Raw genomic sequence first — 24,251 nt, 5'->3', positions numbered from 1 at the left:
GGTTGTCTTTTGTTATCTGTAGAATCATGGTCCTACACATTATTTTTGCTTTTAAATATTTATCCTCTTTCCATTTTACTTTACCAATGAGTCTGTCCATATTACACTCATGAAGTCTAAAACCTATTTTTTCCATAGTTTATTCCATGGATTCATGCTACTTAGTAGATCATTGAAGAGTTTCTTAAATAATACTATAGTAATATTTATTTACATCTTACTACATGCCAAGCATTACACTAATTGTTTTGTAGATTTAGCTCATTCAATTGTTGTAATCATTGTATGTCACAGATACCATTTATTTCCACTTTACATGTGAAAAACCTGAAGCCTGTGATCAGGTTTATTTAAGTAATTAAATACTTAATGACTTAAGTATTTACTGTGATCAGTAAATTTAAGTAATTTACTCAAATCAAAAAGCTAGTTAGTAGAAACCAGAAAGTCTAGCTCATCAGTCCAGACCTTTAACCAATATACTAATCTGCCATTCTATGAACTAGATGCAAGCGAACAGAATTTCTTCTCTGTACATTTATTTGTGAAGAAAATAGAACCATATTAGGTACCTTGTGTAGGGAAATGGGGAAAGGACTAAAAATATAATGAAACTAGTGTTATTGCTTTTGTTTCTCTCTTCATATTTTAGAAATGAAATGTCGTGTATACTCAATTAAAATGACTGTATTAGGGCTTCACACTGAATACAGAATATCCTCAAATTAGGCAGTAAGAGAACCTGGGTCTCCATTACTGGGTGAGTTGATATGAAAAGTGAAGTGGACGTGGATATATGATGCACATTTAATGGCCATAAGCAACATGTATGGATTTATAAAATATTATGATTATGTTGAAAAATTATATACAATAAGCCATACTACCATTAAATAAAAAACATATGCATATGATTTTAAATAAATATATTCATAATAATACTTTATGAAAAACAAATAACATATTAAAATAGTTGCTTTTTAGTGTAGATAAATGGCAAGTAGATTTGGGGTAAAAATGAAAGTAGGTACATAAGAAAATATATAACCCAAGAGAGGGTCCTGTTTGGTTCAAGATGGAAATGCGCCGTCAATTGAGGCATGTTATTAACTCAGCCCTGAGCACATGAGATACAAACAAACAAACAAAAAACACAAAAACACAGGAAAAATAACAATAAAGAAAGGAGACAAGGAAAGAAGGAAAGGAGGGAAGGAAAGGAAGAGAGAAAGGATAACAGAGAGAGAGGATGAACAAACCTTAACTAATTGTAAAACCAGATTTTCTCAAAATATTTCAGATGACTTGTTTAATAAATTGTATGTAGAAATTTTCATTAAAATTTGAATAAATATACAGTGAAATTTGCCAAATTCATTAGAATACATTATCTTTCCAATGGCAATTTATATATTTAAAAGCTCTGGTAGTGAAGCCTGTCTTTCCAACACAAATATCAGAATTCAAAAAACCCAGTTTCTCTTTCTCCTCGGATAAAGGTGTATGGCTTCAGATACATCAAACCAACTGACCCAGGCAAGATCTTGATTCAAATAGGCAAATTAAGAAACCATGTTCTTCATGAAGTTCTCTTTTTTGGCTTTCTGCTGATGAAAGTGAAAGAAAAAACATGAAGATGTTGCTGGTGGAAATATTGATGCTTTCTCTTTAGTTTTGAAGTTTGAGATCCAGAAGCAGCAATGCTACTTGTGGCAATAGCAATTGCAGTAAAATCAAAATCTTGCCATCCATTGCTCGACAGCTGCCACGTAATGTTAAGCTTCATCAGGCCAGATCTGTGGTAGTTTCAGGCATTGTTCCTCTAAATTTATATTCTAATCTTTGAATCTATTCTCAATGAGTCTATGAGCCACTTCATATCCTTTATTAATGTTCTTTTCTGTTTCAACTAACCAGAGAATATTTTGTTTGCAACTAAGAATACAAACATTAATAATAATAAAAATAATAATAATAATAAAAATTCTGAGAAGAGGAGCGTTGTAGGTAAGTCTATTAAGGAAACGGGAATATAGGACCAGTGATCAAACTGCTGTGTTTCAGTGTAACAAGGATCCATTCGGTGTTAAAGAATGGAAATCTGACAACTTCTGGCATATAGGGGCATGCAACTTATTGCTTGTGCTCACCTCAAATAATATTGAAGATTATACTTTTGGTGGTTCAGATTCCACCATAAAGTCATGAGAAATTTAAGAAATTCAACAAAGGTCGACTGTGTCTAAATGCACTTCATAGTTTAAAGAAATAAAATAACCATCTTGAGTTTAAAGAAATAAAATAACCATCTCCAAGATTAAATTCTTAGTTTAAATCACATTGAAATGATCAGGGTACCTCTTGTCTCTTATGGTGGAAAGGATGACATAGCTATACATCAAAACTCAAGTCTTTTTTCCATGAATTCCTGAATTACAAAGGTGATTTACTTTATTATTTTGCCTTTTGAGAAAATTAGACCATTGACTGAGGAAAAAAGTTAAATCATGAGCATTGGAATATTTGGATAAACAGGAGGATTCAGGTGACTGAAAATTTTCTCTTCTGCTAAAACTTATTGAGTCCTTCTTGCTAGCAGATTCAGCTGTCCAACACATGACTGAGGAAGCTGCTCCTTCATTTCTTCAATATCAAGTCCATACCTTATTTAAGGTGGTTAACTGATGGAGGAAAGAAATATTCTTTCTGACCAAATCTATTATTCCATTTGAACTCAAAATTCCAGCATCCTCTTGGGAGCCAATTATCTGGTTAATGCTGAGGACTGGAAGCTTCTTGAATATGAGACTTACAAGATTTTATAGCTAAATTTGAAAATGCATGGGGGAATATGTGTGAAAATGGATTTTATGTGTTCCTGATATAGAACCAAAAAAGAATTTTAATTCTAGCTGGTATAAATATCTGATTAGAGATGCTAGATTCAATGTGCTACTTCTGGTAGCTGGTTTAGGTGCTAAATGCTTCTTCAATTAGTTGACCAAAATCTGGACTGAAAAACAGACTAAGTTAAATAAATTTCAGACACTTGCAGTTCCTCCTTTTAATGTACAAGGAATTCAATGACCTACTGAAGTATGAAAGTTAAGGTGGATTTATTGTTCAAAGCCTGTTAAATAGGCTGGGTGTGGTGGCTCATGCCTGTAATCCCAGCACTTTGGGAGGACAAGGCAGGTGGATCACCTGAGGTCAGGAGTTCGAGACCAGCCTGGCCAAAATGAAGAAACCCTGTCTCTATTAAAAATACAAATATTAGCTGGGTGTGGTGGTGGGCACTTAGAATCCCACCTACTCAAGAGGCTGAGGCAGGGGAAGTGCTTGAACCTAGGTGGCGGAGTTTGCAGTGAGCCAAAATTGTGCCATCGCACTCCAGCCTGGGCGATGAGAGCAAAACAAAACAGAACAAAAACCTGTGAAATCACCCACTGATTAAATTTTCAGAAAGAGCTCAGAAGATACTTTCTTCACCATAACAATAAAAAAGAATGATGAGCACAACAATGTTATCTTAAAAAAAAAAAAGAAAAGAAAAATAAAAAACCTCTATAATTTATATTTTCTATACTGGGGAACACAGACATTGAAGCTACACTCAAGTGATTTCATTTCTTTAGGGTTTAGGAGTACCTTACCACTGGAATGAGGGTGGACATGGATCTCATAATAGGGAGCAGGATATGAATGGTAAAAAATACAGTACTGTAGCATGCAGACACCAAATTAATGAGTCATCTGATCCTTGGCAATGACATCAAGGTCTGGGAAGTAAAAATATAAATTTAGTGACCTAATTAGTCATGACCTGTCAATGGTTTTCACACTTGAATTAGTTTACTTACCCCATGGCCACTTAAGTGAAGAGAAACGTGGTTACTCTTGAAGAAGGACTCTGCAATAGCATCATATGTTAGTATTGCACATCTTCCTTCTAGCTTTCCTGAAACACATCTCCTACCATTTCTAAATATGGTTAGGGAATATTTAGGGAGGAAAGGAGGTGGGTGCAAATGCCCAGTCCTTTCACAGATGATTGAATACTGCCTTCAAGCTAACATTGATCTTGGTGGATTCAGATTATCACTAAAAAAAATTTGGGTAAGTAGAGGTTATTAGGGTCATGTGATGAATGGAATTTTGTCTTGGGTTCATATTACAGTTGATACAGTAATACTTCCATTTCAGCTTTTGATTGTTTTACTAGATCTTTGGTGTGTATTTGGAAGATTTACACTGTAACTGGAAGAAATGTCTTTTTATCGCAGTAGCCCCTGAAGTCAAAGCTGCTGTCAAACTCTACTAATGGCCAAACTAAAGACTGCTAAGCAACTGTCTCTACAAAAACAGTAAACATAGATCCCTGGGAGAATGTTTCAACTAGAGCCATCATAAAGAACAAGGAAGAAAAAAGGCTGGTGCTTATGAAAACATGGGCAGATTTAACTTACCTATTCAGTCTACATGGAAGACAAATTAATCTTGTAAAACAAAAATACCTTTAATTAGGTGGTGGTTCAAGTACAGGCAATGTGGTTTCTCCACTAAAGAAAATCAACAAAGACCCTGGCACTCAATATTATAATAATAGTCTAACAGATGACCATTTTTTCTCTTTTTAGAAGTTCACGTCTCAGTAAACAGAGATTGCCAACAAGTATTTGCTGCTTTTTTGCATAAACAACAGTATGCTTTCACCATATTGTTCCAATATTCTCTGAAATTTCCAGTTTTACAGCCAGATTTAGTCTTTAGGAACACCGATCATTTCAACATTTTATGAGACACCATGCTCATCAACTATAAGGATGATATCAAATTGAAAAGACACAGTGAACTGGGATTATGATGTCCTCCAGACATTTGTGCAAGAACCAAGAAATAAAACCCATGAAAATATAGGTAACACCTACCTTGGTGATATTTCTGATAGTCTGGGAGAGCTTGAAACATGCCCTCCAAGGTAAGGTGTAAGTTTGCTGCATTTTGGTATCCATAGCATGTCAAATAGCCCTCTGGAAAAAGGTTCCAAGAGTCTGAGCCTACATTCAACGCAATTAAAATTTGTCTGCTTCGGTCAAGAATTAGAATTCTGTACCTTGGCATGTAAATTATTTGTAATTTTGGTTTTGTGGTTAGAATGAGCTTATTTTCTGTTGGGACAAAATATACATGTTTATATATTTAAAGAGTTTTAAGCTTAAGCTTAGAAATGCCTAGTGTAAAATTATTTTAAAATAAAAACAAATATATTTATAGAAAAACATAAATACACACTATTTTGCAAAAAGATAAAGTTCCAAAGTAACCACTTTTAACAGAATTTAAAAATTTTACACTATGTGTTGATATGTCTCTTATCTATCTGTATGGATAGATACATTTCAGAAGTCCTAAAGGAATAGAACAGAAGAACAGAAGTGTTGTTATGTAAATAAATCTAAATATTATTTGGCAAAGACAGATTATCTTGTGTAAATCAATTTTGTGTAAGAATGTATTATATATGAAATACTCATTAGAAAACTTGAGGAACTCAATAATTTTATTCATTTTATAAGATTAGTAGCTTAATAATGAACACTATACATATCCACTGTTTTATCCTCTAATTTGTATATCCACTATTTGCATATCCACTATTTTATCCTCTAATTTTTTATCTGCTGTTTATATTTTATTCCCTTTGTAATTGATTAAAGACTTCTTTATATAACTAACATATTCACATTTTATTTTCTTATTTTTCCCTTCATCATAGCCACTATTTCTTTATATTATGTAACATCTACTTTTTTCTTGCTTTTCTCCCCCTTTACATTTGTTTATTTTTCTTTACCAAGAAAATTCTCACAATTTTGTAATTCTTTCTGGTCAATAAAATTATAACCACATTTTACAAGAACTGTAAATCGAACCAATTCTAGTATTTGGCTTTTCCTTTACATTTTGTAGCTTGACTATTACATGCAAAAAAAGTATTGTTTTAATCCAGATAGCTTCCCCTAAAAGCAAATTCCTAGACTCCATAATGATATAATTGTTTGGAAAATATCTAAATACTATGTATACATTTATAAATCATATAATCAATTCTATAGACTATCAGCCTAATGCAAAATTTTCAACTTGAACATACACTATTTTTCCTTATATCTTTTTAATCCAATTTTGAATCTGGACATTCATTGCTATCACATGCACAGAAATATATTGCTGGAGTGCAGAGAGAAATATCACAAAGAATTATGCTTTGGTATGATGAGCACTTTGAATTAAAAGAAATCAGAAAGCCTTAGGTGTTACCTCAGAAGCAAAAACTTTATAACCTCTTATTTCTTCCCTGTCCCCTACATCTCACAATTGCAGGGAGGGACTGTCACTGAAATTTCCTTATTTGACCAAGGGAAACTCTGTTTCAAAAAAAATGTGATTGTCTTAAAGCACCCTGCCTGGAAATCCCATCAAATAATCAGGAAGCATTAACCACCAGAAAAGAAAAGAGAAGAGACTAAAAGTCATCAACATGCCCAGACAGACTTTTTGTTTATTATTCTAAGGACACCTCCCAGAGATCACCTGGGAGACTTTATTTGCATAATAAGAAAATCTTTGTTCACAGTGAAGTTTGAAGTTCCTCCCCTCATCTTCTCATTCCTGGTTCCCCTAGAAGTCAGAGAAAATTTGTCCCAGGTCATAGTTCATTGAAATGGTTCATTTCTGCATTTACACCCCCCGCCATTCCCCTCCCCATATGAAGAAGGTATTTAAACGTCAACCATCTGGCCCTTCTTTGAGTTTTACATTTGTGGGATACCACATCTGTGTGCATGTTAATTTTATGGATGTTTTTCCCTATTAAACTTTCTATTTTCAGTCATCTCAGCAAACTTACTGAAAGGGCAAAAGGGATGCATTTCTTGTGCCCCTACAAAATCAATCAGAATATACCAACACAACTGTTGAGGCTAATTATAAATTTGAAATAAATTATTTAAGAAAGAAACATATTTCTCTGAAAACAATCTTTAGAGGATCTCAAAACTAAATTTAAAAGCTGCTTAAGGAAGTTTTATATAACAACCACATATGGTGAAGATAACTTTATTCAATTTAATTCTTAAAAGATATTTAGGCATTAAAAACCTACTACAATCCACTTTCTGCAATTTGGGTACTTGAAAAGTGTTTTGCCATGGTGGCATTAAACTTAAGACATTTTAGGAGTTATTCTGAAATCACTTTGCAGAGATGATAACAGTGATATGACTTGGGCCTGTGTCCCTGCCCAAATCTCATGTTCAATGTAATTTCCAGTGTTGGAGGTGGGGCCTCCTGGGAGGTGATTGGATCATGGGGGCAGTTTCTTGTGAATGGTTTAGCATCATATCCTTGATGCTTTCTCATGATAGAGAGTAAGTTCTCAAGAGGTCTGATTGTTTAAAGTGTGCAGCACCTTCCCCCTCTCTTGTACTCCTACTCTCACCATGTGAGATGACTCACTCCTTTGTTTTCTGCTGTAATTGGAAGCCTCCTGGTGCCTCACAAGAGGCAGAAGCTGCTGCACTTCTTGTACAGTCTGCAGAACCATGAGCCAATTAAACATCTTTTCTTCTTAAATTATCCAGTCTCAGGTATTTATAGCAGTGGAAGAAGACTAATACAAACAGTGAGAAAATTATGACAGTCAAAGAGATCTTAGTTAATTGACTCCATCTTTCCTTTAACCTCCAGGCTGCCCTCGTTCATTCCTGGGGATAGACCGAAATAACTTTGGGGGGAATTTAGTTTATAATTTAGCTTTTAAACAAAAGTGATAATAAATCCTCTCTGAAACAAATCCTCTCCTTGCTTAGGGACCAGATAACCTTTGTAAAACTAACAAATTAGCCACAAGATTAAAAATTATGGCTCAGGTGTCATGCAGTCAGAATCCACAGGATTCCTAACCTCCCCAGTGGCTCCCACGGCTAACATTGCTATTTTAAGACCTTTGATTGGTGTTCAAGGTATTTTTCAGACCCTGTAGCATTCTGATGGATCAGTTGGCATCATACAGAAAACTTACACTGGCTCATTTGGTCTTGTAGCCGTCAACCAGGAACTGAATCTGCAGGAGGACAGATTCAACTTCTTATGATTTCATCCCTGACCCAACAAATCAGCATTGCCCATTCCCTAGACCCCTGCCCACCAAAATATCTTTAAAAAACTCTAGCCTCTGACTTTTTAGGGGAGCTGATATGAGTAATAATAAAACTCTGGTTTCCTGCTTAGCTGACTCTACATGTATTAAACTCTTTTTCTGTTGCAATTTACCTGTCTTGATCAACTGACTCTCTCTGGGGAGCGGGCAAGAAGAACCCATTGGGTGGTTACAATTAGAAGTTTCCATAATTTTTGTATAAAGTGAGACTTAGTGGTTCTGGAATGCTGATACTGAGAAGAATCTTATTTTGATGTTTTGGGTAGGTTTTCATAATGTTAGAGTATACTGTGAGAACACGAATGAATAGCAACCAAAAGTCAAGAAAATTGTCTGCTCTGAATATAAAAATGTGTTTTACAAGACACCTATGAATTGAACACCTGGATAAAAATTGATCTTTTTTGGTATTTAAGGTATTGAAGTTTCAAATAATATACTTTGGAGGCTGAAGAGGCCAGCAAGTTGAAGACAACTATAGCAAATATTTGTTGAGTACATCATTAAAAAATCAACAGTTATTTCCTCTATCTAGTTTATCAAAGGAATACCTTTCAAAGAAGTTAAGGGTATGCAAGCTGGAGAATATTCTTCTGAAGGAACACAACTCTTAGTGATTGTTCAATATGCTTACAATATGTTGGTGGAAGATTCATACATAGAATCAAGTAAAGTTGAAAGATGTTGCATAAGAAAGCTGAAGCCAAAGGTTTCAAGCCAGTATTTTTTCTAAAATGGGAAGAGAGTTTGCATTTACTGAACACTCCTGATGTCTAGATACAGTGATGAAAAGTCAACACATGCTAGCATTGCCTGCAGCTGAGCCTATGCTGAGGAAAAAAATGATTTTCACTATTCCTGTTCAGCTCTTTAGCACTTCTATTAGTTTCTCCTTAGGTTAGGTAGTAAATGGTAAAAAATATAAAAAATTCACTGGGGAAAGTGGCTTATATGTGTGCCTTATATTTTCTAACAACAACAACAACAAAAAAAAAAAAACACCGTAGACAAGTATTCAATGTGGCTAAGAACATGCAGAGTATAGAATAATTCCTATTACATTAATCACATGCTTCACACAATCAGGGCTAATTATGAATGTTTCCCTCAGCTTGATCAATCAGTAGCAACTATGAACTCAGTTGCATGCATTTTGTTATTTTTAGAATATAACCGTTTGATTTACTTGAGGTATCCAACAATTCAAATTAATTATTTTTGCTGAGACTTTGTAACCAACAGCATTCCCTCATCAAGGCTAGCCTTCCACGACCTACAAACTGATACTAATATTATATAAAGTCAGCCTGATTTCATTCAGAAAAACATGTCCTATTTCTTTGTGAGTACTGGTGGCAAGGATGTGCTCACTGACCAAAGCCCACCTGAAGTTCTAAGGAGATGACGAGGTTACTACACTTTGGACTGAGAGTTGTAGCCAATTGATAAAGGAAAGGTACAAATTTTGGCTTTTAATGCCTTTTTCTTCCCCTCCCAGATACCTGTTGATGGACAAAACATGCTACAAATTACTCTTAGGTTTAAAAGGACTCTTGCCACATAGTGGGATTATTAAATTAAATTATTGAATTATTAAATTAACTGTAGTTTATCTTCGGTTTTTATCTTGCTAGGAAAGAAGTCTTCCATGTTAATTTGCTTAAAAGTGAACACTTGAGGGTAAAATATAGGGAAATCAGTAGCTCAAACAGGACTGTATTCCCTACTCCCTAATAATTACTTCCTACTCATTCCAAAATTTCCATATGGAATATAGAAGTGTTTTCAGGTGGTTACATAATAGTTGATAGTTATTCTAATTTTGATAAATGAACTTAGCAAAGAATTTCATTGCATGCATTTTTTTCTACAATAGTTGAAATAATAGGAAAGATTTACGATCTGCAAGGAAAATTCATCTGTGTTGCCAAGCAGGCAAATAAACAAGCAAATAAAACCTGCCTGATCACATGCTAAATTAATGAGTTTTTAAAAATTCAAGGAAGCAAAAAAATAGATTTGAACTATAAAAATGACTGCTATGAAATTATATGAGATAAATTTTGCTTCAAATGTATTTGATACAGAAATGTATTTCTAATGAAAAAATTCAATTAAAAAATGTGTTTTATTTTATTTTATTTTTTTTTCCTGTAAGTGGGATTTCTAACAAATCTTTAGCTTTTATTTGTTTAAAACTGCAAAAGCATTTTTGATGTGTTATACTTTAAGTCCTGACCTTCCGGTTAATGGAAAGTTCTCATACAGATTTCAGTCAACTTGGCCCTCAGCTATGGAAATCATTGACAGAACTAGGCCTAACATCCACAACTTGGTTGGGCATGGCACTTACCTGCTTGATTTGTGGTTACATTTACAGACACATACTGCCGGGCTCCTGGACTCAAGTCGGACACTCCATTCACTGCCTCAATCTCAAAGGTATAGTTTGTGTGAGCGAGTAGATCCACCATCATGACAGAGGTGTTTTTCAGGCCGCTTTGCCGGGGAAGGTACCTGACATGACCGCCACACTCCTCACACACACCTGCATGGGAGTTGCACTTCTTGCATGCAATATAATATGACACATCTTTCCTTCCACCAGTGTCAGCAGGCGGAATCCATTCCAGAAAGACACTAGTTTCATTAATATTTGAGATGGCATTCCGAGGTGCGGAGGGGGGTCCTGGTTTGCAAAGTAAAGTAAGAAAAACATATTTTAAGATGATATTAATTAGGCATTATTTACCACACCAATTCCTGGTCTGAAGGAAAAAATAGATTTGCAATAAATCCTTTAAGTCGTAATTTGTAGTTTTGTTTTCACAATTTTGTAGGAACAATAGTGGGGTTTATTCCCTATGGAAATGACTTATTTTGGCATTGTTGTAACGGTAGTTCAGTAAAAGAAGAATGTGTTGCTTCATGTATATGTAATCAATAATGGAGTAAAATGATGTATGCACAACTACTATTAGATAAAATTATATATTTAAAAACTGGTGAGTTTCTTGAGGATTGAACTGAATGTTTCCTCATTGATGCTAACCCTTGCAACCTAAAAAGTAAACACGAAGTATCTACTTAGAAATAAGCATAGGAAAATACAGAATTTTCAGCGTAGCTCCTGACTACAAATTTTGTAAGTAAAAGAAAAAAAAAAAAAAAACCTTAGCTTGCTTCAAAATAGATTGCATATCTACTTGCTAAATCACCAACAGAATTTGAAACCCCCTACTGTATATCAAAAAGGCATTAGAATTTAAGTAAATGGTCAAAATTATAATTTGCAATGAAACATATTTTACTTTGATGTTGTTTTTGTATTACAGTTCTGCAAGTTATTTTACTTAATTGAAAATCTAAAATTTATTTAAAAAATAACCCTCAAAAGGACTACAATAGGATGAATAAAAGTGTTCAGATTTTGAAGGATCAATAGAACAAATTTCAACTTCCAATAACCTACCAAAATTAGAAAAGAAATACATTTAACACAAATATTTTCATAGACTCATAGCACATTAGCTACTAACAGATATTAGGAGTGAAACTTTCCTAACTTCATGAAGTATTTCTTGTACACTTTATTTTTTGTATATAGCTTAATGGAAACTGGGTGTAGCTTTTAAAATATATTTTATGTTCAGAATCATCTTATTTCAATAAGATGGAATATTTCCACTAAAATATGAGTAATGAAATCCATGATCAGAATTGCTTTACAAATTTCATATATTAAGGGTAAACATATCTTATTTGTATATTATTTTAATTATTCCTGAACTTGATTAGCATAATAGAGAGATCAAAAATTAATTAGGTAATTTCTAACACTATAGTCAATGTTTAGATATTTAGTTAAAACTTCAATCAGCTGTTAATGTTATATTATTGGATAATCTCAAAGAGAAAATACATTCATATTTGTTCCAGAGGCAATTTAGACACCTCTCCTTATACAGAGAATAAAATGGAGTATGGTGGTAGTTGAATGGTTCATAAGCATAAATTAAGCTACTTAGGATGATCTGTTATCCTAATATGCATTGTCTGTTCTAAATATCAAAATTAACAATTTTTAACTAACATTCATTAAGTCATAACTTTTGAGGGATTGTTTTAAAAGTGATACAAAGCTAACTGGTATTTAAGATTTAGCTGAATAGAATGTCATTTAATTAATTATTTATTTATTTAGAGACAGTCTCTCTCTGTCGCCCAAGCTGAAGTGCAGTGGAGTGATCTTGGCTCATTGCAATCTCCACCTCCTGGGTTCAAATGACTCTCCTGCCTCAGCCTCCTAAGTAGCTGAGATTACAGGGGCACCCCACCACGCCTGGCTAATTTTTGTATTTTTAATAGAGATGGGATTTCACCATGCTGGCCAGGCTGGTCTCTAACTCCTGGCCTCAAGTGATCCACCTGCCTGGACCTCCCACAGTGCAGGGATTACAGGCGTGAGCCACCACACCAGGCCAAAATGTCATTGAAATGAAAGAACCTCTTAACTAAAAACTTGACATCTTTGCAAAAAAAAAAAAAAAAAGAAAAAAAGAAAAAAAATCCCTACCTTGACCATATTTAAGGTTGATTCCTATGAATTTTGTCATACCTGTCATCTCATATACTGTAATAAAAAACAGTACCCTTTAAGTTGAAATAATTTCTTAAGATGGAAATATCCAGTCTATCATTGATGGGCATTTGGATTGTATTTGCTTTGCTTTACTATTGTAAACAGTGCTGCAATACACATACTTGTGCATGTGTCTTTATAGTAGAATGATTTATAATCCTTTGGGTATATACCCAGTAAGGGGATTGCTGGGTTAAATGGTATTTCTGGAAATACACATGTTCTTGTTTACTACACACTTTAGCTTATTTAATAGTACAAAGTTATACACAAAATGAAATTTAAGATAAAAAATTACAGGATTAACCTCTGAGAAATATCTCTAAGTTAGAACAATGTCTAACTTCTGTTTTTTTTTTTTTTTTTATTTCTGTCAACTGAAAAATCCTTGCATTTAACACATTTCCTCTAAATCTATAAAAATGAATCAGCAGCTGAATCCTCCTTTTCTTCTGACTCTTCTACTAACAGCTAGGATGGGGGCACAAACAACTTTAAAGTCTAAAGGAAACTCAAACTCAGGTGAGACCCTAAAGTAGAGGTAAATAGTGGAAGCTCGAACTAACATGCACCTACAAAAAACATGTGATAACATTCCACCGCCCTAATCATAGATATGATTTGTGAACCAAAGTAGAACTGAGATGAACCCTTAATTTAAGCAGATTCATCAGAATTTTTGGCTTTATTTTCATTTGATTTTTTTCTGTAGGCTTATAAAATGTTATTGTATAGATTTTAAAACTTTGTATATTCTACTAAAAAAAAAATTGAAGTTGGAGATATAAATTCAATTCCAAAGAGCCAAAGTCAAACTGAAGCTCAAGATCTTCATCTGAACATCTATCAAGTGATAAGGAAATCGTATGTAGTAATTGTGGTATTATGAATGCAACTGAAAACATACACACACACTCATAGATTACGTATTATAAAGATCTTGTACATGAGTCCTTTTTTTTTTTTTTTTTTTTAGAAATGAATACAAATTAGTGCTCATTTGACAACACAGTATTAGAAATTCACACACCCGGAAACTGAGAAATATGAAGCCTGACTGTGGGCTTTGGTCCTAAAACAGTGCTAAGCAGTCCTTGCCACCAAAGCAGTTTCCCCCCTCATACCCCAACCTCATTTCCAAACCTAACAAATTTACAGAAAGGGAGTTTCACATTTATGCTAAAAATGGAAAGATCAAGGGTAGGTCACTTAAATAAAATACTAATTAGAAAATTAATAAAATTTGAAAGACAATTCAAAACATCGTTTTTCTCTTTAATTTACCACTCTGTTGTCTAGACAACATTTTCCTTATTTGGGCATTCATTTGCTCTCATAAGCAAAATAATTATTTAAATCTCCACTGCAACCAAAATGCATCACATTCAATCATAGCTTATATCTTCCCCATTCATATGTATCCTTACAAAAGCACATATATAAAAATGGTATTTATTCATTTGAAGAGGAAATTACTTTTCACTAGTAATCATCTAACCTGCAAAATCATCAACCTTGGGATAAAAAGAATGGTCTTCAGAATGTAAAGCTAATTACTAGCAATGATTTAAGGAAATCCAAAAATGTGTTTCAATGACATTATGAAATTTAGACACCACGAAATTCAGATAAAATTTCAATTTGTGATTATTTGATAACATAAAAAATCTGCACTGCTTCTTTAAATTTAGAGATGGATACTAACATTTCAAACTTTTGTGAACACCTTTGAAAGTAGCTACAACTTCCTGGAACCTAAAACAGTAAATCCAGGCAGTTCATGGAAATTAAACGATATGAGGAGGGAGGGATTCACTCTCCTTCTCTTTAATTTTCTGTTTTTGCTTGATTCGTTACAGAGACTTCGCTTGTGGAAAAACTGAAAGTACTGTCATCAAGCAAATAAATGCGGAAATGTGTTATATTCTCAGAAATATATGGAAAACCAAATATATAGAAAACAAAAGTGTTGAAAGATGTGGCTACATCTACTGCAAATATTGGAATTAAATGTTTACTATTCATCTACTCTACTTAAGATCACCAAATATATTAAATAATAGTTAAGGACACTCACTGACAAGAAACATGACCGTTGCTTGAGAACCCTAGCAAAAAAAATTGGTGTATATATGACTCTGATCTAAATCTGATTTGCCACTCCCAGTTCTCTATGTTTTGAAATATTTCCTGTGTTCTTTCATAAATTACTTTCTCAGTGACTTATTGGGGCAGTTTAGAACAAGTTGGTGAAGGCTCCATTAGCTACATAATTTTGTGATGAGAAAACTGGCAGAGGAAGAAGAGGAAGAAGAGGAAGGAGGAGGAGGAGGAGGAGGAAGAAGAAGAAGAAGAAGAAGAAGAAGAAGAAGAAGAAGAAGAAGAAGAAGAAGAAGAAGAAGAAGAAGAAGAAGTAGTAGTAGTAGTAGTAGTAGTAGTGGTGGTGGAGAAGGAGGAAGGAAGAAGAGATTTTAAGTAAACTGGGAAGTAGATTATCAAAGTTATGTTTAGCTAGCATGAACACTGAAATAAGCCACAAAATAAAAGAAAAAATTCTGTATCTGTGTCTCAGCTATTGAATTTGAAGTTAGGGAAAATGGATGCTTCTAACAATGAGTGACAAAAGAGACTCAAACTTTTCAGTTCTTATTCAAGGAGATTGAAAATTGATGAAAACTGTATAGAGAAGATTAAACATTATGCCTGTTTTAGGGGGAAATGTTACTAGAATATAACAGGCTCCATTATGCTGTTTCCTCAAAACTGGTGAAAGTTAGCATCACTAAATATCCATGGGTTTCCTTACTTGTGCATGCCATTGTGGGTGGATCAGACTCTCTCCTGAAATAATCCTTTTCACAGACACAAGAGGTTGAAGCTTCCTCATGGGTATAACTGTGAGGTGGACATTTGCCGCAGCTCTGGATGTGAGGTGAGGCTTTGAAGAACCCAGGTCTGCACACTGTCAAAAGAAATAAGAGACTAAGCTTTTGCCTGGAACAGATGCAGTGTTTGTTTTATGAATAATGTCATTATTTTGACTAGCATACGCAGATTACAGATAACACAATCTTTGCATCAATTTCAAGAATTTTTCATAAGCTTCTGGATAATAAATACCAGGCCATTCATTCAAATAATCAAATATTTATTTAAAGTACTTAAACATTTATGGAATGTACATACTTGTAATGATTTTTATGCTACAGGAGCTTATAAGGAATTATCTTGATAAAAGGCAAATACTTATATGTATTTAAAACAGTGCTTTGTGTATGATTTTCACTGACTCTATCATTACTACAACTATGTTGAAGAAATAAATATTATTCCAGATACTGCTAAAATGGTGTGATACAAAGCAGGCATGCAACATTATGTTATTGAATAATTAAATTAATTAGTATGTGCTAAATGCCTAATAAATTCTGTTAGATTGGAGAAAATGCATAGATGACCTGATATATCAACTATATTATTTTGATTTCAGGGGAGTCAATTTTTTGACTTTTTTTTTTACATTTACTTCTTTTTAGAACTTTTCTTTGAGACACCTACTGATTCAACATTTATCCATTCTAATATCAGAAAGGCTTATTTACTATACAAATTATAATGATTTCTTAAGTGCAAACATTATGTCTTGTTCAGTTTCACACTTACTTTTTCCAGTGTTTGACCACAAAAAGTGTTCAAAGAGTTCTATGAAATGTGTGAATGAATGAATGGAGTGGCATGAGTGTTATAACTGAACTATTTAGAATCGCATAAAAGAAGTGTTTTCTGATATTTCTGTGAGCATTTCTAAGCTTATCATCAGGTAAATGTGCAGTAAATCTTTTTATTCTGTGAATTTTCTGCATGTTCATGTTTCTTATTTCTCAATGGCTAAAAAGCCAAACTTTAATATGCTAATTGCTCAGTATGGGTTACTTGAAGACTACCAAACTGATGGTCTGAATGCTTTGTATAGCTTACTTTACATAAAGTTAATCAACTATGTTTTTCTGTTTTCAAAGCTCACTACATATACTGAAGTATCACACACATTTGCTGAAGCTCAAAGGTGAACTTGTATTTCAGTAGAAATTTCTGATAGATATAATGAATTGGGACCAACTTTCATATGCTATAAATGGTTTCATGTTTTAGTAATCCATGCTAAGGCTCTCTGCCATCACCATGAATAATCAGGAACTGGCAAAATTGAGAAGATACTCTTTTCAGTAGATCTAATTATAGTGATAGTAAAGCCTTAATGCTCCTTATAAATTCTGAGAGAATGTGAAGGTATTTGAAAGATAAGAAGAGCTTTTTGATAGTATTAGGGACATTCTTGTAGTTAAATGATTAGGAGAAGATTTAAAATACTATTTTTCTTATAATAGGATTGCTGTAGCAGCCTATACCATACTTAGCTAAGTTATTCAATTTTTCTTCTTTTATCCTTTTAGTAAAACCATTCTCACTTTAAACACTATTTGCTTTCAAAGACATGAAGTGTCAATTCATATGTTCTAAGTATTTGGAATTCATTTACCATTCATGAAACAAAAATCACTTCTCTTCTTTTTAATGAATGTCTCTTAATTTAAACACTTTATATTATATCATATATAACGCTGCTGTTCAAATCCCCAAGGGAGCTTTGGAAATATAAAGTAATATAAATCAAAGTAAAAAGTAGGTAAATGTATCTTTCTGTTCAGTTCAATAAGATGTTTTCGACAGGTATAGTGGACCAGTAACTCTTCTTGGACTGGCTTCAGAGGTAAATGAGATAGACATGGCCTTGCCTTTATGAATCTTAAAAGTATTCCATAAATATTATAAATATTACTACACTAGGAAAAGAAAAAAGAGCTATAGCAGTAAACATAGATACTCAATTTAATCTGGATTATTTACGGAGACTTTCCCTCAGGAAGCTGAGTTTCTGCTTATATTTGAATGATTATGAAAATTATTTAATTTGAGTTAGAGTGTATCAGTACCTTAAAGGGAGAAATCCTTGCAAAGGACTGCATCTGGTGGAGAACAAATAGGGAAATGGAAGATACTAAAAAACTGATCAGGAAGATAGTCGGAATAAAGTGGAAGAGTCAAGCTTATACAGGACAGAGGGCACCAGGCCACAAAAACCTTATATATTTTATTAGATATTTGGTACTTTATTTTATAGGCAAAGGGAGGTTATTGGAAAATTCCCCTCACTCCAGCTTTATTAAGGTTTAACTGACAAATGAAAATTGTATATATTCACAGTAACTGCAAAGTTATTAAGCCAGGGAATAATGAGATCAAAGTAGTGTTTATGAGATCATTACACAGCAGCCTGGGTAAAAAAGCAAGAACAGAGGCAAATAGCTCTTTTGTTTCTATTGCATTGGTCCAGAAAGAGACAATATCACTTAACCAGAGTGGTTCTAGTATTGATCGATAAAACAGAGTGAATTCAATAAATGAGAATGGGGTAAAATCAACTAGATTTCATGATGTGTTTAATGGGTTAGATGACTTAGTGGAAAATTGTAAGAGTGACTGTAAGGCATTTGACTTAAACTTCACAGAAAATATTAGTGCCATTTTCTCAGAGAACAGGACATGAAATGTGTTGGAGAAGATAATGAGTAATATCTAAGGCATTATTTAATTTGAGATGGTTGAAATAATGCAAATAGAATTTTAGAGAGAAAAAAAAAACCTGTGTGGTTCAATATTATCCAAGAAAAATATCATAAACTGTAATTATTCATCACCTTCAAATCGTGACCCTAAATTCCAAGGGGTCATAGAACCCTTCTAGACAAAGTTATATTATTCCCTTAGTTAACTTCGTTTCCAGCATCAACAGGATTTTCTCGTAGCATCTCCTCTTACTTCAAACTCCTTATGAGCTCTGTTTCTGTTACTATCAGCTGATGCGGTCATTTGTCGTGAGAAAATAAAAGTTGTCAGAAAGAAACTTACTCATTTTCCTACCACCAAATCTCCAAACCTATATGTCATGATACCCATCTTCATTACATTTATTTCTATCAAAATAAAATAAAATGTATCCTTGTTCATATCAAATAAAAATATCTGTATTTGAATTAGGAACCCCCACTCTGCTCTTTGAGATGAAGCTTCCAAGTAGCTACAATTCTTTTGAGATGCTCAAAAACAAAGCAGAACAAAACAAACAACAAAACTATCAACCTCACATGATACCAATTTTCCCAGTTTTGTTCCACTTTCAGGATATGATTTCTTAAATTATTGTCCATACATACATCTGTCATTTCTCATTCTAAATCACAGGATGACTCACTCCACTCCATTGACACCTCTCAATGAAAACTACTTTTGTTAAGATTGCAGTTACTTTCTTGCCATACTCACTTCTCAGCAATATTTGACATGTCCCCTTTTAGGAAACTCCAGATATTTTCAGTAGAAAATGATAGGATAGTCTACAAGTTTCCAAGTAATATTTAAAAACTCTTTAAAGGCGGTCTCCCACCATACTCATTGTCTCCATCCATACCAGTCTACTTATTTCCTGTATTTGAGAAACTCTTCTCTGCCTCTGAACACTGCAGGAAAAGCATTCTGGGCCAAAAGACAAGACATATAAATAAATACATGTATAATCTCTTTTTCTTTCTTTTTGAAAAAGCTTGTAGTCCACAATAAGAGATTTGAATGTAATCTGAAAGCATTTGGAAGACACTAAAGATATAATTTGATTTTTGAGTGCACACTTTCTGTCAAGAACTGTGACAAAACACGTTTGGACTGTGTGAGGAAAAAAAAATGTTCTTCACACCCATGAAGCTACAGTGTATTTCATGGGTGGAATAAAAAATAATAATATTAAACAATGATGGGGGCAAAATTGACATTTTACATTTTAATCATGACAATATTTAATAAATAATTATCTAGATAAGTAGTAAAATTTATTTAAATACCAACCCAATATGGTTTATTAAAAACAAATGAAGTTTCCGAAGCGAAGTTGTTTCATACGATGTCTGTACATTACCTAAATATCATTTAGAAAACACTGTGCCAGTCATTTAAGTTGGGCAAAGAGTAGAAGACAAAAAAATGAACCCCATGTTGACATGTTTTTTTTTTTTTTTTTTTTGAGACGGAGTCTCGCTCTGTCGCCCAGGCTGGAGTGCAGTGGCCGGATCTCAGCTCACTGCAAGCTCCGCCTCCCGGGTTTACGCCATTCTCCTGCCTCAGCCTCCCGAGTAGCTGGGACTACAGACGCTCGCCACCTCGCCCGGCTATTTTTTTGTATTTTTTACTAGAGACGGGGTTTCACCGGGTTAGCCAGGATGGTCTTGATCTCCTGACCTCGTGATCCGCCCGTCTCGGCCTCCCAAAGCGCTGGGATTACAGGCTTGAGCCACCGCGCCCGGCCTGAGACTATTGTGGCAACCTCCTGGGGGACAGAAAATCATGTTTAATAATTATTTCTACCCATGCTTGAAGGCTCATTTTTTAAATGCGACCATTTCCGTAGTATATATGCTAATCTTCAAGAATACATGTTCTTTCTCTACTTATCCTTTAAGCCTTTGAGCCATCTATTTAGCACCTATTTAGAAATTTGCTGTACAATCTTATGATAAATTGTTTAAAGGTCCTCAAAATTACCAAAAACAAAAAAATTAAACTGGAAAATTGTATTGATTTTTCGTAATATTTTAAATTAAATTACTTTTAATGTCTCCAATATATTTTACTCTTAAAGACCTATTAACCTTGGGATAACTAAGTATATTCACTTCATAATTCAAAGTCAATACTCCAGAAATACGGCCCACCAAGAAAAATTTTTAAAAATATTAATATATATAATAATGTTTTAATACTTTAAAATACTATACTTCTCTCCATTAGAATTAAAATATACAGCCATATATGTGTGTGTGTGTATATATATGCATACTACACATATAAAGGAAATTGAGTTAAAAATGCATAGGCTAGCGTTGTTTGCAGTGTTCAAGATATAAACTTTCAAAAGCATTGCTGGCCTTATCTAAGTGTTTTATTGAGAAACACAGAAAATCACTAAGAACAAGATTTATTTTCATAGCTCTATCATATGTGAATTATCAGAGGATATAAGCTAAGCTAAGTGAATTATATTTATTTAATACATTTTTCAAAATAAGGTACTCAGAAGATAGTTTAGTGTGGGTTTAAAATATGTGTTTACTAAGAAAAACAGCATAACACAAAATGCTACAAGGAAATTAAAACTCAAAACATCATATTTTAAATCATATAAATATTATTACACCAAAATTTAACAGTGACAGCATTTTATCTTCGTATTTAACACATTGGAAGTGTAGCCAGAGCAATTAGGCAAGAGAAACAAATAAAAGGCATCCAAATAGGAAAATAAGTCAAACTACTTCTCTTCACTGACAATGTGACTCTGTACTTTGAAAACCCTAGAAGCTTCACCAAAAGGCTCCTAGATCTGATAAATGACATCAGTAAACCGTCAGGATGCAAAATCAATGTAAAAAAATCAGTAGCATTTCTATATACCCGTAATATTCAAGCTCAGCGCCAAATCAAGAAAGCCCCATTCACAATAGTCACGAAAAGAATAAAATACCTAGGAATACATTGAACCAAGGAGGTGAAAGACATATACAATAACTACAAAACACTACTGAAAGAAATCATAGATGACACAAACAAATGGAAAAACCTTCCACACTTATGGATCGGAGGAATCAATATCATTAAAATGCCATGCTGCCCAAACCAATGTACAGATTAGACAAAACTATTACAAAATTCATATGGAAACAAAATGAGCCCAAATAGCAGAAGTAATCTTAAGCCAAAAGGAACAAAGCAAGAGGCATTAGATTACCCAACTTCAAAATACAGTATAAGGTTCTAGTAAGTGAAACAGCAGGTTACTGGTACAAAAACAGACTCATAAATGAATGGAACACAATAGAGAATCCAGAAATAAAACTGCGCATCTACAGCCTTCTGATCTTTTACAAAGTCAACAAATATATGAAATAGGGGAAAAACTTCCCATTCAATAAATGGTGCTGGGATAGCTGGCTAGCTATATGCAGAAGAATGAAACTAGACCCCTACATTTTACTATGTACAAAAATTAACTCAAGATGAATTAAAGACTTACATTTCACATCTGAAACTATAAAAATCTTAGAAGAAAACCTCAGGAAACACTATTCTAGACACTGACCTTGAAAAAAAGAATGTATGACTAAGTCTTTACAAGCAATTGTAACAAAAACAAAAATAAAAAGCAGGATCTAAGTAAACTAAAGAGCTGCTGCACAGCAAGAAGAACTATTAACAGAGTAAACAGACAACCTGCAGAATGAAAAAAAAATTGCAAACTATGCATCTGACAAAGATGTAATATCCAGACTCCCTAAGGAACTTAAACAGTTAAACAAGCAAAAACATAATAATAATAACACCGTTAAAAAGCAGGCAAAATACAAGAACAAACACTTCTCAAAAGAAAAGATACAGTCAACAAACATGAAAAAAAAAAAAAAAACTCTACCTCACCAATCATCAGAGAGATGCAAATCAAAACCACAATGAGTCACCATCTCACAATAGTCATAATAGAGATTATTTAAAAGTTAGAAAACAACAGATGATGGTGAGGCTGTGGAGAAAAGGGAACGCTTATACACTGTTAGTTGGAATGTAATTAGTTCAGCACTATGGAAAGCAGTTTGGAGATTTCTCAAATAACTGAAAACAGAACTACTACTTAACCCAGTAATTCTATTACTGGGTATATGCAAAAGAAAACAAGTCGTTCTGACAAAATAATGTATGAGCTCATATGATCAGTGCAGTACTAATCAATAGCCAAGGTGCAGTATTAAATAGCAAAGGCACGAATCAGCCTAGTTTCCCATCAATGGTGGACTGGATAAAGAAGATATACAAATACACCATGGAATACTACACAATCATAAAAAAGAACAAAATCATGTCCTTTGCAGCAACATGGATGCAACTGGAAGCTACTATCTTAAGTGAACTAATGCAAGAACAGAAAACCAAATACCACATATTCTCACTTTAAAGTGGGAGCTAAACTTTGTATACTCATGAACATAAAGATGGCAACAACAGACCCTAGGCACTACTAGAGGGGAGAAGGAGGGAGGAAATTGAGTCAGGGATGAAAAACTAACTGTTGGGTACTATGTTCACTACCTGAGTGATGGGATCATAGTATCCCTAATCTCACCATCACGTAATATACCCATGTAACAAACCTGTGCATGTAACCCCTGAATCTAAAACACAATTTTAAATTTTTTTTTTTTAAATGTCTTCTCAGTATGAAAACTGGTATTGTATTAAAACATTGATACAACTAAAATAAATTTAACGTAGGAGCTCTAAAATTCGGCAACATCTCTTGAGTAATATCAAATGGAAACAAGAAACAGATCTTACTTGAGAATCTAGCGCTAACTGGCTAACTAGAATATAAGGTTAAATGATTGAAAACAATAAGGCTAATTCTAACATTAGAATATTGCATAAGAAAAGGACAGGAATACTATTGAGAAATACATTAAATCTCTCTCTATAATGTATTTTAAATTTATGCTTACCAAATATTGGCAGAAATTCAAAGATGATATAATATTTATAAATGAAACATAAAATAAATTTGGTTACATATCCATTCATCTAAAATATGTAATAAACCAGAATTCCTGCCATGAACTGTACTGAACATGGAATATACAAATATAATTAAGACTTTTTTTTTGCCATTGTGCCATTAAATAACTGAGTTGTGTGGCAATCACTTATACATTATCTGTCACATATTTAGAAATGCACTAATTGTTTAATGGTGTTTAATATTAACATAGATATTTTAAAAAGTCATTTAAGACAATTACAGCATTCATGTGTGTGATACACATGATACATATATATAAATTAAATATATATTTAAATATATCAATATTTATATATTACATTTACATATGTATTGTTTATATTTATAAATATAATAAATAAATTAATATATATTAAATGTATGTGTATTAAATATATATATATTTAACCAAATTGTGGACCATCAGTAATAGATATATTCATATGTTGTAATGTGTATATATATAATATAAATTGCAGTGTTTTTACATATAAATAAAATTGTAAATAAAATAAAGTTGTGTAAAGTATTAGAAATTGATTAGGATTATATTATTTTCATTTTTTATATTGCTAAGTCTATATCTTTTATAGATAGGTTTTTTATCACATAGTATCAATGATTAATTCTAATACTAATTTCCTTCCCATAATTCAGAGAGATTATTAACTCATTTA

At 33.2% G+C, this 24,251-nt stretch overlaps 1 protein-coding gene across 6 annotated transcripts in view; it reads right to left on the bottom strand.

The window, feature by feature from the left end:
• Window positions 1–24,251, bottom strand: part of EPHA5 (EPH receptor A5) — a 288,516-nt gene that overhangs the window by 170,503 nt on the left and 93,762 nt on the right. For 4 of the 6 annotated variants that reach the window (XM_073017325.1, XM_073017327.1, XM_073017326.1 and 1 more), the window contains exons 2-3: window positions 15,670–15,825; window positions 10,575–10,910 (exon numbers count right to left, since the gene is read on the bottom strand). The exons of 1 other annotated variant lie outside the window; for it this stretch is intronic. In XM_073017325.1, the coding sequence (XP_072873426.1) occupies window positions 10,575–10,910; window positions 15,670–15,825 (492 nt within the window). The remainder of the gene's footprint in view (window positions 1–10,574; window positions 10,911–15,669; window positions 15,826–24,251) is intronic. One more of the 6 variants, XM_073017329.1, reaches the window with a different exon arrangement.

The sequence above is a fragment of the Chlorocebus sabaeus genome, chromosome 7, assembly GCF_047675955.1.
Source record: "Chlorocebus sabaeus isolate Y175 chromosome 7, mChlSab1.0.hap1, whole genome shotgun sequence".
Lineage (NCBI taxonomy): Eukaryota > Metazoa > Chordata > Mammalia > Primates > Cercopithecidae > Chlorocebus > Chlorocebus sabaeus.
Note: the sequence above shows the minus strand (reverse complement) of the source record. Positions and strands in the feature narration are given on the sequence as shown.